Source organism: Mus caroli, unplaced genomic scaffold (genome assembly GCF_978045245.1).
Source record: "Mus caroli unplaced genomic scaffold, Mus_caroli_1 scaffold_2, whole genome shotgun sequence".
Taxonomy (NCBI): domain Eukaryota; kingdom Metazoa; phylum Chordata; class Mammalia; order Rodentia; family Muridae; genus Mus; species Mus caroli.
The window spans coordinates 5,815,978-5,833,252 of NW_028227257.1; the positions used below are offsets into that span (position 1 = coordinate 5,815,978).

General features: G+C 47.1%; 1 protein-coding gene across 11 annotated transcripts in view; it reads left to right on the top strand.

Annotated features, from left to right (window-relative positions):
- The window catches only part of LOC110290525 (putative serine/threonine-protein phosphatase 4 regulatory subunit 1-like), a 76,479-nt gene that overhangs the window by 11,962 nt on the left and 47,242 nt on the right, over positions 1 to 17,275 (top strand). For 4 of the 11 annotated variants that reach the window (XR_015045633.1, XR_015045637.1, XR_015045639.1 and 1 more), the window contains exon 2: positions 15,443 to 15,572. The exons of 4 other annotated variants lie outside the window; for them this stretch is intronic. Coding sequence is in view for 1 of the 7 variants with exons in the window: in XM_029474535.1 (XP_029330395.1) it covers positions 5,493 to 5,594; positions 15,443 to 15,572 (232 nt within the window). In the remaining 6 variants the exon portion in view is untranslated. Of the gene's footprint in view, positions 1 to 5,492; positions 5,595 to 15,442; positions 15,573 to 17,275 lie in introns of all 11 variants that reach the window. 3 more of the 11 variants (XR_015045632.1, XM_029474535.1, XR_015045636.1) reach the window with 2 other exon arrangements.

The following is a 17,275-nucleotide window of genomic DNA, read 5'->3' on the forward strand; positions in this document are numbered from 1 at the left end:
GAGATAGGGCAGTGGAATGCAGACAGTTTGCTCTTGTTGTTTTAAGAAAGTCACCTGAGAGAACATCTAGGAAAGAGTGTTCTAGGCTTAGGAAACAGCCAGAGCCAGGCCCCGGTAATGGACACGTTTGGCTTTGGTGTTGACCAAATGTAGGAGTCAGGACTTGCCCTCTGATCAGCCTCTAGGTCGGCATGTTGAGAGCTCTAGCTGCTTGGGGTGACTCAACCATTGAGGAGTCTGTCCTGCTCTCCTCCACCCTCAAGGGAAAGGGATGCTCCTGGCACATGGTGTGTGAGGCACAGGGTGCTATTGATGCGGTAGGAGCCACGGCAGAGAGCGGTCAGACCTCAGACAGCCTGCTCTGTTACTACGGAGCTCATCGGTTGTCGATTGATTTAGTTTGTCTTCAGAGACATAATGAACAGCAGCAGCAAAATGTCACGGGGAGGTGACTCACCTCCGCACCCGGCCAGCATTGCTGCCTTCCACAATGAAGCTGCTGCTGGCCTTCTCCCCATGAGGAAGGGCAGCCTCAATCTCATTCACTTCCAATTAAAACAAGGTGCTGCTCCATTGTCAAGGGACCAGTAGCAACTACACGGATGGTGGGTTACCTCAGCCCTGGGAGAGTCTTCTAAGCCTCAGAGGGCCCAGGAACTAACTGGTCCACACAAGGCAAAATGCTTTATAAAAGAAAATGACTCTTTGGTACTTGAAATAAGAGGTGCAATTCTTTTAGGTATGAATGTGACATCATTAGTAAAATTATTTTCCTTGGATTGCATCAATTCAGAAATCAGTCAGTCACTATGTGCCATTTTGTTATTTTTACTTTATCAGTGTATAATGTGTATTTTTCTTTATATCAAATATATTTAAAGCCATTTTGAAGCCATTTTAAAATATATAACATGAAGGAAATAGCATCATCAAATTCTAGACACTGCTGCCTGCAAGGTTTCCCTTTCTTTCTTTCTTTCTTTCTTTCTTTCTTTCTTTCTTTCTTTCTTTCTTTCTTTCTTTCTTTCTTTCTTTCTTCCTTTCCTTCCTTTCCTTCCTTTCCTTCCTTTCCTTCCTTTCCTTCCTTTCCTTCCTTTCCTTTCTTTCCTTCTTTCTTTTCCTTTCCTTTGAGACAGGGTTTAGTCTGTAGCCCTGGATACCTTGAACACTGTGTAGGCCAGGTTGGCCATGAACTCATAAGAGATATGCTCTATTCTGCCTCCCAAGTACTGGGGTTAAAGCCACTACACTCATCTTGCCTGTAAGGAATTCTTCACAGAGACTTGCTTCGTATTAAAAGGAAGATTATCATTTCAGGAGTGGTGGTACACAGTCACCTGAGTACATGAGACCCTGTTTTCTTTTCTCAACAGAAAAGACAAGACAGATAACTAGTCTTAGGGGAATGTTTGAGACACATTAGCACCAAAAGGGCACTTTCTTTAATTTTGTTAGGAAATTAAGATGGAAATAACTTTCCCTTTGTGTGATTTAATAACATTGAAAGTGTTTTGCATATGTGTGAGTGGGGAGATGCTGTCCACACTGCAGTGTGAGTATTGAGCTCACATGACGGTGGCATGCCCAGCTTCTCTTTGCTTCTGTTTGGCCATCAGCAGTGCCCAGTGCAAAGCTGTCCTGGGGATGTGGCTGTGAGCCTGACTCTGCTGAATATAAGACTGAGATTACAAATCCTGTTTTAAAATAGACAAAACTCCCTATAATTCAGAGTTGCTACTATTTCAGGTCAATTTTGTTAATGTTTAAAACTGGCTCCTGTCTTTCCCTTCTTTACATATCTAATATGAATTCTCAAATTTTCACTCTACTGTGCCCATTGTTAGAGTGACTGACACTTGACAAGTTAATCCATACATACTGAATATTTTATATAGCAGCACTATGGTAGTTTTGACCAGTTTTCTGTCTGTCTGTCAAACAGAAGCGTGTTAATTAGAGTCTGTGCTTGCTGTATGCCTCCCTTCTCCAGCGTAGCTCCGGGTGGTACAGGCTGCATGCCACACCTCAAGTTGGTTTTCTGAAGGCGAGATTCTTGACTTCTTGGAGGTTGCCCGACTGTCTGGATATTGCCAATCAAAGCCTCAGGGGACTGATTTCTACAGAAATGAGTTGCCATGGTCCAGGTTCTATATGATAGGCCAAGTGTTTAAAGGCCTCACTGTGGAGGCAGAGCAGGCCTTGGCAGGGTTGCTGCTGGGGGAGGGGGTTCAGGTGCTAAGTTCACGGTGGAGAGAAAAGCCCCTTTGAGCCTGTGTGTGGGGAGCGACCACTGCCCACACAGTTGGGGCGCTCCTCTCCCTTCAGACTAGCACATGCCCTTTCAGGTTGCTAAGAGAGGAGAGTGGCTGTCTCTGAGCATGCGCTTGGTTCCTTTTGAAGACAGAGTTTTCTAAACAGGGACACTTGGTGCAGCTTGCTCTTTCTTGCAGCACTCATTGTCACCTGTGTGTTTGTGACTTTTTTTTATACCTAACAGTGCCTTTATTTCATCTCTCCTGAAGGCAGTACCACTGGCTGTCAAGCCCTGCGTTGGCAGATTTTCCTCCCAGGCCTTGGGTGCTGCAGCTTCAGCCTTGCTGTCTTCACGTTGTGTGAGGAGAGGGCAGGCCACCTTCCCTCCATGTGGGGTGTCCTCTCTGCTGCCTCCACTCCACAGTGATGGCTTTGGCTTTGGTGACCATGGGGAGATGCTCCGTCTTCATGGTGTTCACTGAGATCTCAGGGTTTTTACAGCTCTAATGAGATTTGGAGAATTTTGTAATCTGCAGTGAATTTTAGAATTTCAGATATTGTTTTCAATTCTAGAATTACTTTTTGGTGCCTTTTAAATTGAAAAACAAATTTTGTGTATGTATGTGTGTTTGTGCATGAGCCATGTGCGAACACTATGGCACATGTAGGGGTTGGAGACACTCTCCCGTCCTACCTTGTTTGAGGCAGAGTTTTGCTGTTTGAGGTTACATTGTGTGCTCCAGGCTAGCTGGCCTGGAGGCTTCTGGGGCAGTCTCCTGACTTCGTTTCCCATCTTGTCACAGCTACGTGACTTTGTGGTGACATGGGTCACCAGGCTTGAGCTGTTACCTGTCTTACCTGTGGAACCATTTTTTCCTAAGGACTATATTTTTGTTGAGATTCTGTTTCTTTTCACAAATTATTGATATAAACTTTTATAAGTGTAAGAATTGCCATAAAACTCTTTGTAATCCCAACTTGTGGGTCCTCTTAGTCTGTTTAGGATTTTGCTCACATTTTCCCATTTTCTCCAGACATTGAGGTGCTATGTATCATAGACCTTGTGGACTCCAGAGTGGCTTCTGTTTGTCTCATTTAGCAGACACTTCCGTCAACTAGGCAGAGCTAGAAGACCATCTTGTCTTTCTACATGGTCTTCAAGACTTCCTGTGCTGCTTGAGGTTTTCACACGGATGCATGACTCAGCCACCATGCCCAGGCATTGGGAGAACTTAATACCGAGCCTTCTCTCTGAATTTCTGCTGGAAATCCTCTCCAGCCCCTCCCCACACTGCTAATGCTGTGGTTAGCCTTGAACTCTGCAGGAGAAGCATGGACAACACTAGCAGTATATTGTAGTCAGTGATTTAATAATAATAACAGCAGCTAATATTTTTCAAGGAAATTATTGTGTCAGGAAGAACAAACTGAAGGCCCAGAAGGAACAATATTTACTGACCAGACAGAGAAGGGTTTAGTAAATAAAATAGCTGCCACCGGTACTTAATGGGAAGATTCTGAGAGAAAGAGACTCCTTGTGAGGGAGGGGGATCTTTTCCTGCAGTCAAGGAGTTTGGTGATTTTATCTGGATAGATCAGTGGTCTTCTCACTGCTGCCTTGTTAAGTAATAAACTACTATTTGTCTTTCCTGGGATTGGCCGTTTGGGATGAGGGTCTTCAGTTCTCAAAAGTGAGAGCCAGAGACGGGGAGCAGGGGGAACCATAAGGTCTCTGTTCCATGGCTGTACAAAGCAAATGCTTGCTGGAAACTCCACCCTGATAAAGCACCTAGCTAAGGACTGACTACCAGAGTGGGAGGGAGGGGGGGGAAGAGAGAGAGAGAGAGAGGGAGAGGGAGAGGGAGAGGGAGAGGGAGAGGGAGAGGGAGAGAGAGAGAGAGAGAGAGAGAGAGAGAGAGAGAGGGAAAGAGAGAGAGAGGGAGAGAGAGGGAGAGAGAGGGAGAGAGAGAGGGGGAGAGAGAGGGAGGGAGGGAGAGAGAGAGAGAGAGAGAGAGAGAGAGAGAGAGAGAGAGAGAGAAGAAACCACACAATTACTGAGGCACTCTGAAATAAGATGTCATCAGGACCTAGTGAATTTCTGTTTACAAACTCTCTTCCCAGAGTCTGGTGGGAGAAGTTGCTCAGGACTTGGAAACAGACCCACACTTGCAGAGTACAGTTTCCATGCTCTGCAGGAAACAAATGGGGCATATAGGGCCGACCTTTTTGAAAATGCCAACCTGTAAAGCAGGTTGATGTGTCTGGATGCTGCCAGTGCTTTGGATGCTTTTAAAAGAAGTAGCTCTCCTAGGGATGGGGGGAGTGGGGTGCTGGGTCTGTCATGCAGTAAATCCCAGCGCACAGAATAGTGCCATGTGCAAGCATATGTGTGTGTGTGTGTGTGTGTATGTATGTATGTATGTATAGGTATGTATGTACACACTCACACACAGGATCAGGCTTCTGGTTGGCAGGGATTTCTATCTCTGCTTGCTGTCTTCAGCTCCATATCCCTGTATACCAGTGTCTGTCTTGGTCATTTAGTCCTCTCTGTAGTAGTCGTGGGAGTGGCGGTGCTCAGTTTGTTTCCTGCTGAGGAAAGGGCACTAATGAGGCTGTGAGAGGCCACGCCCCTCTTGTTGATTGGCTGGGATCCATCTTTGTGGGGCGATCTACCCTGGACCCTCACTGAGGTGCTCCACCGTGCTGAGTATGACTTTTATTAATTATTCAGATGTACTTCCTCAGGTTGACTATCCATCTTTTCTCCGGCCGGTATCTCTTCTCTCCCTGGAATCTCCTTTAGGATCCCGTTGGACTTACCTGAGCCCTCAGCTCCCCATCTCCAGCGTCCTAATTGTCCTCTGCCGTTGCCATCATCTCTCCATGCAGTGTTGTGGGTAATTTGTCAGACCAATCTTCCAGCTCACTAACTCTCTCTCGAGCTGTGTCTAAACTGCTACTTAAGCCGCCTACTGAAGTTTTAATTACAGTCCCCATTCTTCACACCTAAGGTTCTTTTCCTGCCTGCCCCTGGCCTGCTTGCACTTCCCCGTGGGGCTCGGCCTTGGGTCTGGGAATGTTTTGCTGCTGAGCTGAGGATGCTTGTGGTCTTCTGTACCAACTCTTCATGACAGTGGTTGGCAGCTGTGTGTAGGTGGAGAGCTATGGGACTTGGTTTTCTCTGAGGTACTCAGTATGTTTCCACATCTTGAGTTACAATTCTTCCTTTGCTTCAGTTGGAGTGCCTGGGCTACTGAGGGATCAGGACAGCCACCCTCCCAGTGGCTCAGATGTGGCAGCTGCGTTCACAGGCATCTATGTGCACACTTCTGACCCTGGTAAGTGGACTGACTCCTCTTCCTGGCCCCCAGGCTGGCCGATTCTTGTCCTACAGCTGTTTTCTATTGGTGTCTTGATTTCCCCGTTACTGACCATGTACTTCATCTCTGTATGTTGTCTAGGTGTTTCTCTGTTTCTGTGTCTCTCTTGCTTTCTGACAAGGTCTCACTCTGTAGCTGACCTAGAACTCACTATGTAGCCCAGGTTGGTCATCCTCCTGCCTCAGCCTCTCAAGTCGTGGGATTGCAGGTGTGAAGCACCCTGCCTCTGCTGGTTTGGGCATCAGTTCTGCTGCATGTGTTCTCTTGGATGTCTAGCTTCGGTCCTGGCCGTGGGAGAGTTCTTTCTCCCTCCTGGTCTTCCTGCTCCTCTGTCTTAGAGTAAGGAATTTCTGTGGTATGGATGGGAAGGGGAGGGGGTTCCATTCTCTTTAGCTCTGTTGTTATGTTGTTTGAGATCTTAGTAACCAGTTAAACTTTGTGGTCTAAAACCCTGGGGGATGAATAAACATGACTGATGTAGACTAGAGATGAAAATGTCAATTTATTTTGTTCCTGGGATGTTCAGTCTGGTAGGTTGGTAGCTTCTCACTGGACAGACTGTGTGGACTCAGTGGTTTTTCCAGTACCACTGGGGCAAGTAGGGCTTTCTGGCCAGCAATGTAGTGGCTTGGCTTCCTGTATCTGCATTCTTCCACATCTTTACAGTGGAATGAAGGGCTCCTGATGGCCATCCACCCTGTGGTTTCTAACTGCTGTGCTTTCTCTGGATCCCAGCTATGTTTCAAAGGATGCTTGGGGTCCCAAAGTCACTTCATAAACACAGACCAGAGCATAGGGAGTCTCGTGTGCTGAGTTATTTTAGTTGGGCAGAGTGGCAAACATCTTGCCAATTTTAACACATGGCAGGGAAGCAGGGCAATCTCAAGTTTAAGGCCAGCCTACATACCATACTGAGTTCAAGTTTTATATAGCAAGACCTGTCTCATAAGAAAGCAAAGTTGTTTCCTACAGGGTAACTCAGCAGCACATCCAGGTAGAGCTTGTAGCCCTGTGGGGCTTAGCCTGCAAGCAGCTGCAAAGCAAGGGCTAAGGGGCTCCTCTGTAGTGCTTTTTGGTTGGCTGATTCATTCTCTCTCTCTCTCTCTCTCTCTCTCTCTCTCTCTCTCTCTCTCTGTCAGACAAGGTCTCACTATATAGTCCTTGCTCCAAAGGAGGAGATCCACCTGCTTCTGCCTTCAAAGTACTTGCATTAAAAGCTCCTTTTAATGATTTGAAGTCCCTTCTGTTGCGGATGTACAGTTTGCACTCTGTGGCATTCCCCACTGTTTAGTGTGTTGATGTGAGACTGTTATGCCGGGCTCTGCTTTCATTTCATCATTCTGGGTTGGGAGATGCTGAGAGGAGGATAAGGTCTCATTGTATAGCCCAGGCTACTCTGGAACTTGTAGCCCAGGTTGTTCTGACTCATGGCAATCCTCCTGCCACAACCTCCTGAGTGCTGGGATCAAAGGCATGGGACACCCCATTGTCTGCTGCTTTTCTGAGAGAAGGTTGTGCCAGGACTGAATTTGTCATTTTGTTGCACCGTGAGCTTTTTCTCTAGTGTTCCAAATCTTTTTCTGTCTCTTGCTTTGAGTTTGTTTGGCCCTTTGTGAGTTAATGACCTTGACGGTGTGTGAGGACCAAGTCTGTCTTCTCCACATTAACTTGTCTAGTTCTGTTTGCCGAGAAGACTGCTTTTTACCATCGAGCTACCTTTGTGAGAACTGAGCTGACTTCCAGGTTTGCAGAGCACTGTTTTGTCTGCCCGTCTGCTAAGTGGCACGCTTATTCTTAAGCCAGTCTTGCAGTACCCTCAGAGTCAGTCTTTTCCCTTTAAAGTTGCTTTGACTGTTCTAGACACTTTGAATTGCTATGTAAACTTAGCAGTATATTGATTTCTACACAATCGATTGCTAGTGTTTGATTGTGATAGCACTAGGCTGATTGTTAAATTTGGAAGAGGTGATGTAACGGTGCTGGGCCTTCAGTCCCTGGAGTAGCAGAGCTCGCCTTGTCCTCTAGCACGTCCATCATTGCTCTGTTGATTCCCACAGTTGATCCCTGGGAGGTTTCCAGTTTTGATGCTATCCCAAGTGGTATTTTAAAAATTTGGGAGTTGGCAATTGGAACTCAGGTCCTATGGCTTGTATGGCCAGCCCTTGCTAGACTGTCATCTTCCTGGTCTCCCATTGCTCTGTGCCTGTCACATTGTGTCCTGCACTATTAGAATACTCGTGTGCTTTAGCTACTATACTGTGATGTCACTGAGGTCTTTGGCAAAGCCAGGCTTTGTTTGTGAGTGGGGAGGTCTTGCTCTTTCCCTTCTAGTCTGTCTGCTTTTGCCATTTTTTCCTGGTCTTGGTACCATGTGTCATTTCTACAGATGTATGAGCCCTACAGTGTGTCATTGGCGGTTTTGCATTGGACACAGTTAGGTTTTGTTCATCTTGCTGTTACTGTGTATGAGTTGCTTATGTGCATGTGTGTGTGGGAGTTGGCGGGGGGAGTGCAGCCATTCAGGGTCTATCCATGTGGGTCAGAGGACAGTTTTGGGCAGTCCATCCTCTTCTTCCATTGTGAGTTCCAGGGACACTCAAGTTGTCAGGCTTGCATGGCAAGTGCCTTCACCCTTGGAGCCCTCCCAAAGGCCCTGCAGCTAGCTGGATTTTAGAGACATTTTGTTGAATGAGAAACAGCAGCCCCCTTCTTCTATTTTCCTGTTTCCATTCTTACTGGAGTGGTTTCCAAGCTCCATCAGGGTCATGGTTTTTTTGAGTAAAGTCTTCCACTGCATCTGCTCCATAGTCTGATGGCAGTGTAGTGTAGTGTTTGCAGTTGTTTGTCTTAAGGTCTGTGACGTGTGCTGCTTACCACACACCTCTGGTTAAGAGCACCCACTGCTGTTCCAGAGGACCTGACACCAATTCTCAGCTCCCACACTGTGCTGCTAACAGGCACACGCAGACTCAGAGTCTAAAACTCTTTAGATGTCAACACTACTTTAACTTTTGAAAGCTATGACTCCAGGCACAGCCTCTTTCTCAGCTCTGTAGCCATGTCTTTCCAATTTCCTTTTCTTTTTCTTTGGTGAGAGGTCTGCTTTTCTGTCCATTTCTATACTTGGATGTCACCTCTCCCCCATCCCACCTCAAGCACAGTCGAGGTTTTCCCTGTGGCTGCAGTTGTCCCTTTTCAGAAGGGTACTTTGGTCACTGGGTTTTGGCCATTGAATGTGGCATGTGGCATGCCCCTGCTGCCATACACCTTTGTGCCATTTTTGCACAGAGCAGGACTGTTTGAGTTTCTGACTCTGTAGGCTTGTAGCTCTCCTCAGACCACACTGTGGCCTTTCCTTTCCTAGCCTTCCTATAGGCCCCACCTCGTCTCCCCTCCCACATGCATTGCATCGCCATGTATCTTATTTCTCACCATTTCTTCTTCTTCTTTTTTTCTTCTTTATTTTGGACAGTTTCCTGCATTAATTTTTAAATTTTATTATTTAATGTATATGGATGCTTTGCCTGCATGTGTGCCTGTGGACCATGTGTCTGGGGTCTCTGAGGCCAGAAGGAAGGGTTGGATTCCTTGGAACTGGAGTTACAGGCAGCTGTGAGCTTCCATGTCGGTGCTGGGACTCCAACTCCAGTCCTCCCGAAGGACAGGTAGTGCTCTAACCAGTGAGCTGGCTCTGCAGCCCTGCTCTAACCCCTGGGCCGTCTCTGTAGCCTCTTGCTGTATCTTTTGTGTCCTCCACTTTCCCAGTCCTCTGACTGTTAGCTTATTTCCATTTATCTTTTGTTTTCTGTTGTATATTTCTCACTTAGATATGCACTGGGATCTTATTTGTATTTCAGCTTTTCATGGGTTGTATGGAATATATATATTTTAAACATTCTTTTAACTGATGCTTAAAGAGAATTTCCTATTAACTCCATCGCCTCTGGGCAGCTTCTGCATATTCTTTTTTCTGGTTATTATCAGCTTGGCTTCTTTTCAAGCTTGATAATATTCTCTTGCATTCTGAACATTGAAGAATTTTGTGTGGTCTAAAGACCTTTTTAAAAAGCCATATAGAAACCTACTATTTAGGAAAGTTCCTAAAATATGTACATATATGAATAGAGCTAAAATGGAGTTAATTTATAATGAGGAGCAGGAAATGAAACCTTCAGTACCAGGACGCAGGTCCCTATTTTTGAGTTGTTGGTGATGGGATTCCATAAACCCCTTCCCATTGATGTTGGCAGTGCTTTGACTGCCTGCTTCAGAACTCAACTTCAGATCCTGGTGCTGAAGACAGCAGATACTTGAGTCACAGGATGTGGAGACATTAGCTGGTACTCATCTGGAAGCTTCCTCCCTACTGGCTGGTGTTTACCTATTGGAAGGTACTCTGTACAGTATTGGAGGAGGAAAATTTGTCACCAGTCTCACCCAGCTGTTAGTCCCAAGAGATACAATAATGACCTGCCTGCCAGGTATGCATGCTGATGCAAACGGTTGGGGGGAATGGACCGTGTTTTGGTGGGATTTATGATCTGCACCATGAGATGGAACCTATACCTGACACTGTCAAGAACCTGAGACTAGAAATGTCATGGGCTCCAGGAAAACCTACTGTGATCATTTTCTGAAAGGAACATAGCAATGAAGTGGCTGTTGCTGAAATATTGCGGTACCCATAGATCAGCGCCTTACTCAACCCTCCTCAGAGAAGCTGCTTCTTGCAGTAATTTACCTGAAGACCCACAAATGGTCAAGTGCAGGGCATAAGAGAGTGCCCCGCCCTAAATGGGGCATCTCTGTCAAACCCTCCCCTCAAGGCCCTGGGATCTGTATGGAACTTGGAATGGAAAGAGTATAGGAGCCAGAGATGAAGGAGAGCAGAGATGGAGGACAGCAGGGATGGAGGACAACAGGGATGGAGGACAGCAGAGATGGAGGACAGCAGGGATGGAGGATAGCAGGGATGGAGGACAACAGAGATGGAAGACAGCAGGGATGGAGGACAGCAGAGATGGACGACAGAGATGGAGGACAACAGATATGGAGGACGGCAGAGATGGAGGACAGCAGAGATGGAGGACAACTGAGATGGAGGACAACAGAGATGGAAGACAGAGATGGAAGACAGCAGAGATGGAGGACAACTGAGATGGAGGACAGAGATGGAGGACAACAGATATGGAGGACAACTGAGATGGAGGATAGCAGTGATGGAAGACAAAGATGGAGGACAGCAGAGATGGAAGACAGAGATGGAGGACAACAGAGATGGAGGATGGCAGAGATGGAGAATAGCAGAGATGGAGGATAGCAGAGATGGAGGACAACTGAGATGGAGGACAACAGAGATGGAAGACAGAGATGGAGGACAACTGAGATGGAAGACAGAGATGGAGGACAGCAGGGATGGAGGACAACAGAGATGGAGGACAACAGAGATGGAGGATGGCAGAGATGGAGAATAGCAGAGATGGAGGACAACTGAGATGGAGGACAACAGAGATGGAAGACAGAGATGGAGGACAACAGAGATGGAAGACAGAGATGGAGGTTGGCAGAGATGGAGGACAGTAGAGATGGAGGACAGCAGATATGGAGGACAGCAGAGATGGATGACAGCAGAGATGGAGGACAGCAGAGATGGATGACAGAGATGGAAGACAACAGAGATGGAAGACAGCATAGATGGATGACAGAGATGGAAGACAACAGAGATGGCAGACAGCATAGATGGAGGACAACTGAGATGGAGGACAGAGATGGAGGACAACAGATATGGAGGACAACTGAGATGGAGAACAACAGAGATGGAAGACAGAGATGGAAAGCAGCAGAGATGGAGGATAACTGAGATGGAGGACAGAGATGGAGAACAACAGAGATGGAAGACAGAGATGGAAGACAGCAGAGATGGAGGTCAACTGAGATGGAGGACAGAGATGGAGGACAACAGAGATGGAGGATGGCAGAGATGGAGGATGGCAGAGATGGAGGATAGCAGAGATGGAGGACAACTGAGATGGAGGACAACAGAGATGGAAGACAGAGATGGAGGACAACAGAGATGGAGGACAACAGAGATGGAAGACACCATAGATGGATGACAGAGATGGAAGAGAACAGAGATGGAAGACAGCATAGATGGAGGACAACTGAGATGGAGGACAGAGATGGAGGACAACAGATATGGAGGACAACTGAGATGGAGAACAACAGAGATGGAAGACAGAGATGGAAAGCAGCAGAGATGGAGGATAACTGAGATGGAGGACAGAGATGGAGGACAACTGAGATGGAGAACAACAGAGATGGAAGACAGAGATGGAAGACAGCAGAGATGGAGGACAGAGATGGAGGAAACAGAGATGGAGGATGGCAGAGATGGAGGATAGCAGAGATGGAGGATAGCAGAGATGGAGGACAACTGAGATGGAGGACAGAGATGGAGGACAACAGAGATCGAGGACAACTGAGATGGAAGACAGAGATGGAGGACAGCAGGGATGGAGGACAACAGAGATGGAGGATGGCAGAGATGGAGAATAGCAGAGATGGAGGACAACTGAGATGGAGGACAACAGAGATGGAAGACAGAGATGGAGGACAACAGAGATGGAGGACAGCAGGGATGGATGACAACTGAGATGGAAGACAGAGATGGAGGACAGCAGGGATGGAGGACAACAGAGATGGAGAACAGATGGAGACAGAGATGGAGGACAGCAGGGATGGTACACAGCAGGGCTGTTGCACTATTAATGCAGTAGGACCTGCACAGTCTCAAGCCTGAAGAAGCACCAGCAGGGGGGAGTTAGGGGAGTGTGAAGTCCTACCCCTAGCTGAGGAGCTGTTGACAGGCATTGTTTGTTAGAGAGGAAAAGTATTTTTTTCAGTGTTATTTGTAACTCTTGTATAGTGACCTCACTCCCAGGAGTGGTCAGCCAACACAAAACACACTTGATGAGTTTAAAGACAGACAGACGCACAGACTCATAGACAGAGAGACAACATGAAGTGAATAAGTAAGAGGGATCACCTGAAAGAGGGGGACAGATATGATCAAAATACATTGTATGAAGTTTTCAAAAAAAATAATCCGAACATTAGAACATTTTAAGCTGAACAACAGAGGAGTGTGTGTGGTTGGTTGCTGCATCGTAGGAGGGACTCAATATGGGCTAATTATTCAGTATCGTGTGACCTGTAGCTTTTATTCCCTGGTATATGTCTCTGCAGTGGGGTCATTAGTATTCTGCAGTGACAGCTCTTCTGAGGACTGACTGTCAAGTTCTTTAGTTTTCTGATGAGGCCCAAGAACCATAGATGCGTCTCAGGGGCTAATGCATGTAAGGTTCTCCTTGTGCCTGCAGGTCAGTCTCTGTGGGTTCCAAAGCCCTGAAAGAGCCCCAGGGCTCAGGTGTGAGTTCTGTGTACTTGTCAGATCCACGGCTGCTCCCACTCATGTGGGCTGAGGGCTGCAGTTTCTAGACCCCCGGGAGGGACTTGATCATGTGGAGCTACTTAGCTAGCCCCTGATCCTGCAGAGAAATGGCATTTTAATATCCCACACATACACACACACACACACACACACACACACACACACACACACACAACTAATGCACACTACTTGGGCCTCGGAAGATAAACCAAATTGCAAAGTGTTTGTCCAGTGAGCGTGAGGACTTTAATCGGATCCCCTGCACCCACTTAAAAGCAAGGTGTGGCTACCCTTGCCTGTGATCCCAGAGCCATGCATGCAGAGACAGGAAGGTCCCTGGGTCTCACTGGCTGGCTGTTCTCATTGGATCAGTGAACTCCAGGTTCAGCAGGAAACCCTGCCCTAAAAACTAAGGTGGAAAAGCAGTTGAGGAAGACACCAAACACAGACGCATGTGTGTACGCACAAATGTATACTTTATTAAAATTCCCTCAGGCAGCTTAAACTTTTAATAAGCTCTAATTTCTAACTAAAAGAGTTGAGGAGATTGTGACCAGTGCTTGAGGGAAAAGTGAACGTGTAGGCCACGGCTAGCCATCTCTTCTACACTCAGCCACTCAGTTGGCCATGGCTCCCTCTCTTCTGCCTCTTCACACCTGCAGTGTGACTGGCACAGACATCTAATTTTCAGTGCAGAGTCCAGCGGGGGGCATCGACACCTCTAGAGCAGGTGCCATTGATCTTCCCAGAACTAGCCAGGGAGGCAGGTCTCTTGCCAAAACTAGCCTCTGGGAGGCCTTGGCCACTTGTTTCTTCATCTTTATACTTTTTGGTCAGAATAGAAAGGTTCAGCAGGGGCTGGGGGCCAGGAGGGCTCTGCTGTGTCTTTTTCTCTTTGTTGTACACAAAGCCTACCGGGCTCTCTTTGAAACAGTGAGAGTCCTCTTGATAATTGGGTTTCAAATCCAGGTCCTTCCTGCATATCTAACCCTTCCAGTAGCTCCCTCTTCTCCAGCAGGAGTGAGACAAGATGGCTGCATGATAGGCAGTCAGCTAGAGTGAGGATTTAAAAAATGCTGTTATGTTTTACTTCTTAAAATTTGTGTGTATGTGTGTGTGTTGAGGGCAAGTGTGCATGCATGTGAATGCAGATGCCTACAGAGGCCAGAGGCATCTGATTGCTTTGGAGCTGGGGTAACAAACAGGTGGTTGTAACCTGCCTGATGTGGATGCTGCAACTCAGCCTCTCACCTCAACAGGAGCAGTGCTTTCTTTAACCTGCTACGCCATTTTTCCAGCCCACTAGCAGATTTTTGGTTTGTTTGTTTGTTTGTTTTTTAGTTTTATTTGCACTGGTGTTCTGCCTCCAACTATGTCTGTATGAAGGTATCAGATCCCCTGGAACTGGATTACATACAGCTGTGAACTGCCATGTGGGTGCTGGGATTTGAACCTGGGTCCTTTGGAAGAGTAGCAAATGCCCTTAACCACTGAGCCATCTCTCCAGCCCCTAGCAGAAAATTTTAACAGTGCTGTGTTGTTCATTAAATGCATGTTTGTAGGCTGCTGTCACAGTCTGCACCAAGGCCTGGTCTAGGCACTGGGACTTCTTAGACAATACCCACCCAGGAGGCCTCACTTACTTTTTCAGACTCAGTTCTCCTAAGGGTCAAGATTTGTGCCTAAAACATGAGTGCAGGGGTGCAGAGTTGGCTCCATAGCAAAAGCAGGAATTGCATGGTCTACAGATCTGAGTTGGAAGGTAGAAGGAGAAAACCAACCCTTACTGGTTGCCCTTTGACCTCCATATGCATGCCTGACCCCCTCAATAATAATAATAATAATAATAATAATAATAATAATAATAATAATAAAACAAACGGTTATAAAAATACTAAGCCATGAATGTAAATCCTCATTTTCACTTGTTTTATCCACACCTAACTTGGCCACTGAACTCTAGTCTTCCTTGACCCTCTGAAGCGTGCATGTTCAGGTTTATAGCTTTCTTCCAACAGTCACATGTCAGTTTGCACAGTATGTCACTAAGCTATTTAACCCAAGTAAAGAGGACAGCTGGCTGCCAGGCTTGGGAGCACAGTGCACAGAGATGACTGTGAGAACAAGTGTGTGTGCTCCCACTTCTGACTGGGGTAAGCCAGGTGCATGGCTGCTGGACAGTAGCAAGAAGGGCTGCTAAATGATACATCTTCCACCAAGGCTCAGAGAATGCTGAAGAGGAGGAGACAGAAAGGATGTGCAAGCAGGAAGAGGGCAGAGCACTGCAAGTGCTGTCGTCTGGGCACACCATGGCTGTGACACTGTGGACTAACAGCAGCTCTGCTTACTTCCACAGAAGATCAAGCCAGCCAGAATCCCGGTGTAGACAAGGTAGAAGATCCCCAGTGCCCACTCCCTTTTGAGGAGTTATTGGCAGTGAACAGTTGCTGGGGGAGAAGAAGAATTCTTTTTAATTGTGGTCAGTGGTAAGTTCCCCATGCTCCAGTGGCTAGCCCTTCACATGGGGAGGGACTAGCTGGAGTCAGTGGGTTATCACAGTAAAGAAGACAGCGGGCATGTTGGGAGTAAAGGAGAAAAAGATGGATAGACGTCATATTTTTGTATAGCTATATGAAATTCTCAAGAATAAAGAAAAGATTACAAAGACTAACAAGGGCTGAGGAGGTGGCTCAGTAGTGACAGCCACACAAACGTGAGAGCCTGAATGTGGATCCCCAGTACCCAAGAAGACCACAGGAACGGCCATATGTGGGAGAAGGAGGCAGCTCCCTTGAGCTTACAGCTCACAGCTGGGGCCACTTGTGGTACAGAATTCTGTAACAGACCTTGTCTTAAAAGACAAAAGGAAAAATAGGGCCACCCCTGCTAGGTACTGCCACCCCCCTGAGTCGCACCTACTAGGTACTGCCATTCCCCTGGCCCATCATAGGTGCTTAAAAACTGACAGCATTTGATTTGTGTGTGCGAGAGCACATGAACACACATATGTATGTCTGTGTGCATAAGTCTGTGTGCACATGCCTGTGGAGGCCAAAGGTCTGCTGTGGATGTCATTCCTCAGTAGATGTCCACCTTGTTTTTTGGTACATGAGCCCTCATTGGCTTAATCCTCTACAAGCAGCATAGACTGGCTAGCTCTGGAGCCCCAGGGCTTTGCCTTCTGTGTCTGTAGCCTTGGGATTGCCTTATTCTCCATCATGCCTGGCTTTTGTATGGGTCCTGGGGGTTGAACTCAGGTTCCTATGCTTGGGCAGCGGGCACTTTACTGACTGAGCCATTTCCCCGCCCCCTATTACTTTAATTGTTATGACGACCTAGCAACTTTTCTCACTCTCACCAGTCCCAGAGAGTAGTCTTGTAGTGATAAGTCTTCAGTGTATGTTTTATAGAAAGATCTTATGGAAAGATTATGTTAATTTGGTGGTTAAAAGTTTCCTTAGAGAGATGCATGGTTATAGAGTGAGTTTGCTCATCATGTAACCATCTCCTGCACACCAGGCACTGTGCTGGGCACACAGAAGTCAGTAGTGAGTGCTTAGAGGCCTGCTCAAGGGAGCACCTATTGCCGAAGACCTTGCTGCACTGTGCAGAGAGCTGAACTGTAGGTCGGCCACATCGGTGCCTCTGGAGCCTTTGACGTGGGAGATGCTGGGCAGAGGAGCTCCTATAGAGATGCTGCCCGCTAGCCACAACCTAAAAGCCCAGGACAGAGGAGAAGAGGACCAGCATCTGCAGAACAGCTTAGAGATGAGAGAACCAGCCATGGTGCAGATCAAAGCTCACAGATCAAGCGATGGGGTGCAGAAACAGTGGAAACCAATGGTCAGGGTTCGCCAGGTCACAGGATTAGAGAACAGGTCTCACAGGTCTACATGTGAAGAACTCATGTGTCCCACCACTCTGATGGCACAAGGTAGGTTTACATCAGGGTGTGAAGTACAGAGATCACACAGCTAATCTGAGGTCTTCATGAGACTACTTCTACTCCAGGTGCATTGGCTCCAGGGCCCCAGCTCAGCTCAGCCACCTCAGTGCATCTCATCCTAGATGGACTAAGGGACCTGTGGGAGAAACCTTCTCGAGTGTTGCTAGGCCGGGATGTGGATGGGTGGGATTTGGTACCAGGAGTACATGAAGTCCTGTGAGCACCGAAGACAAACAGGATTTA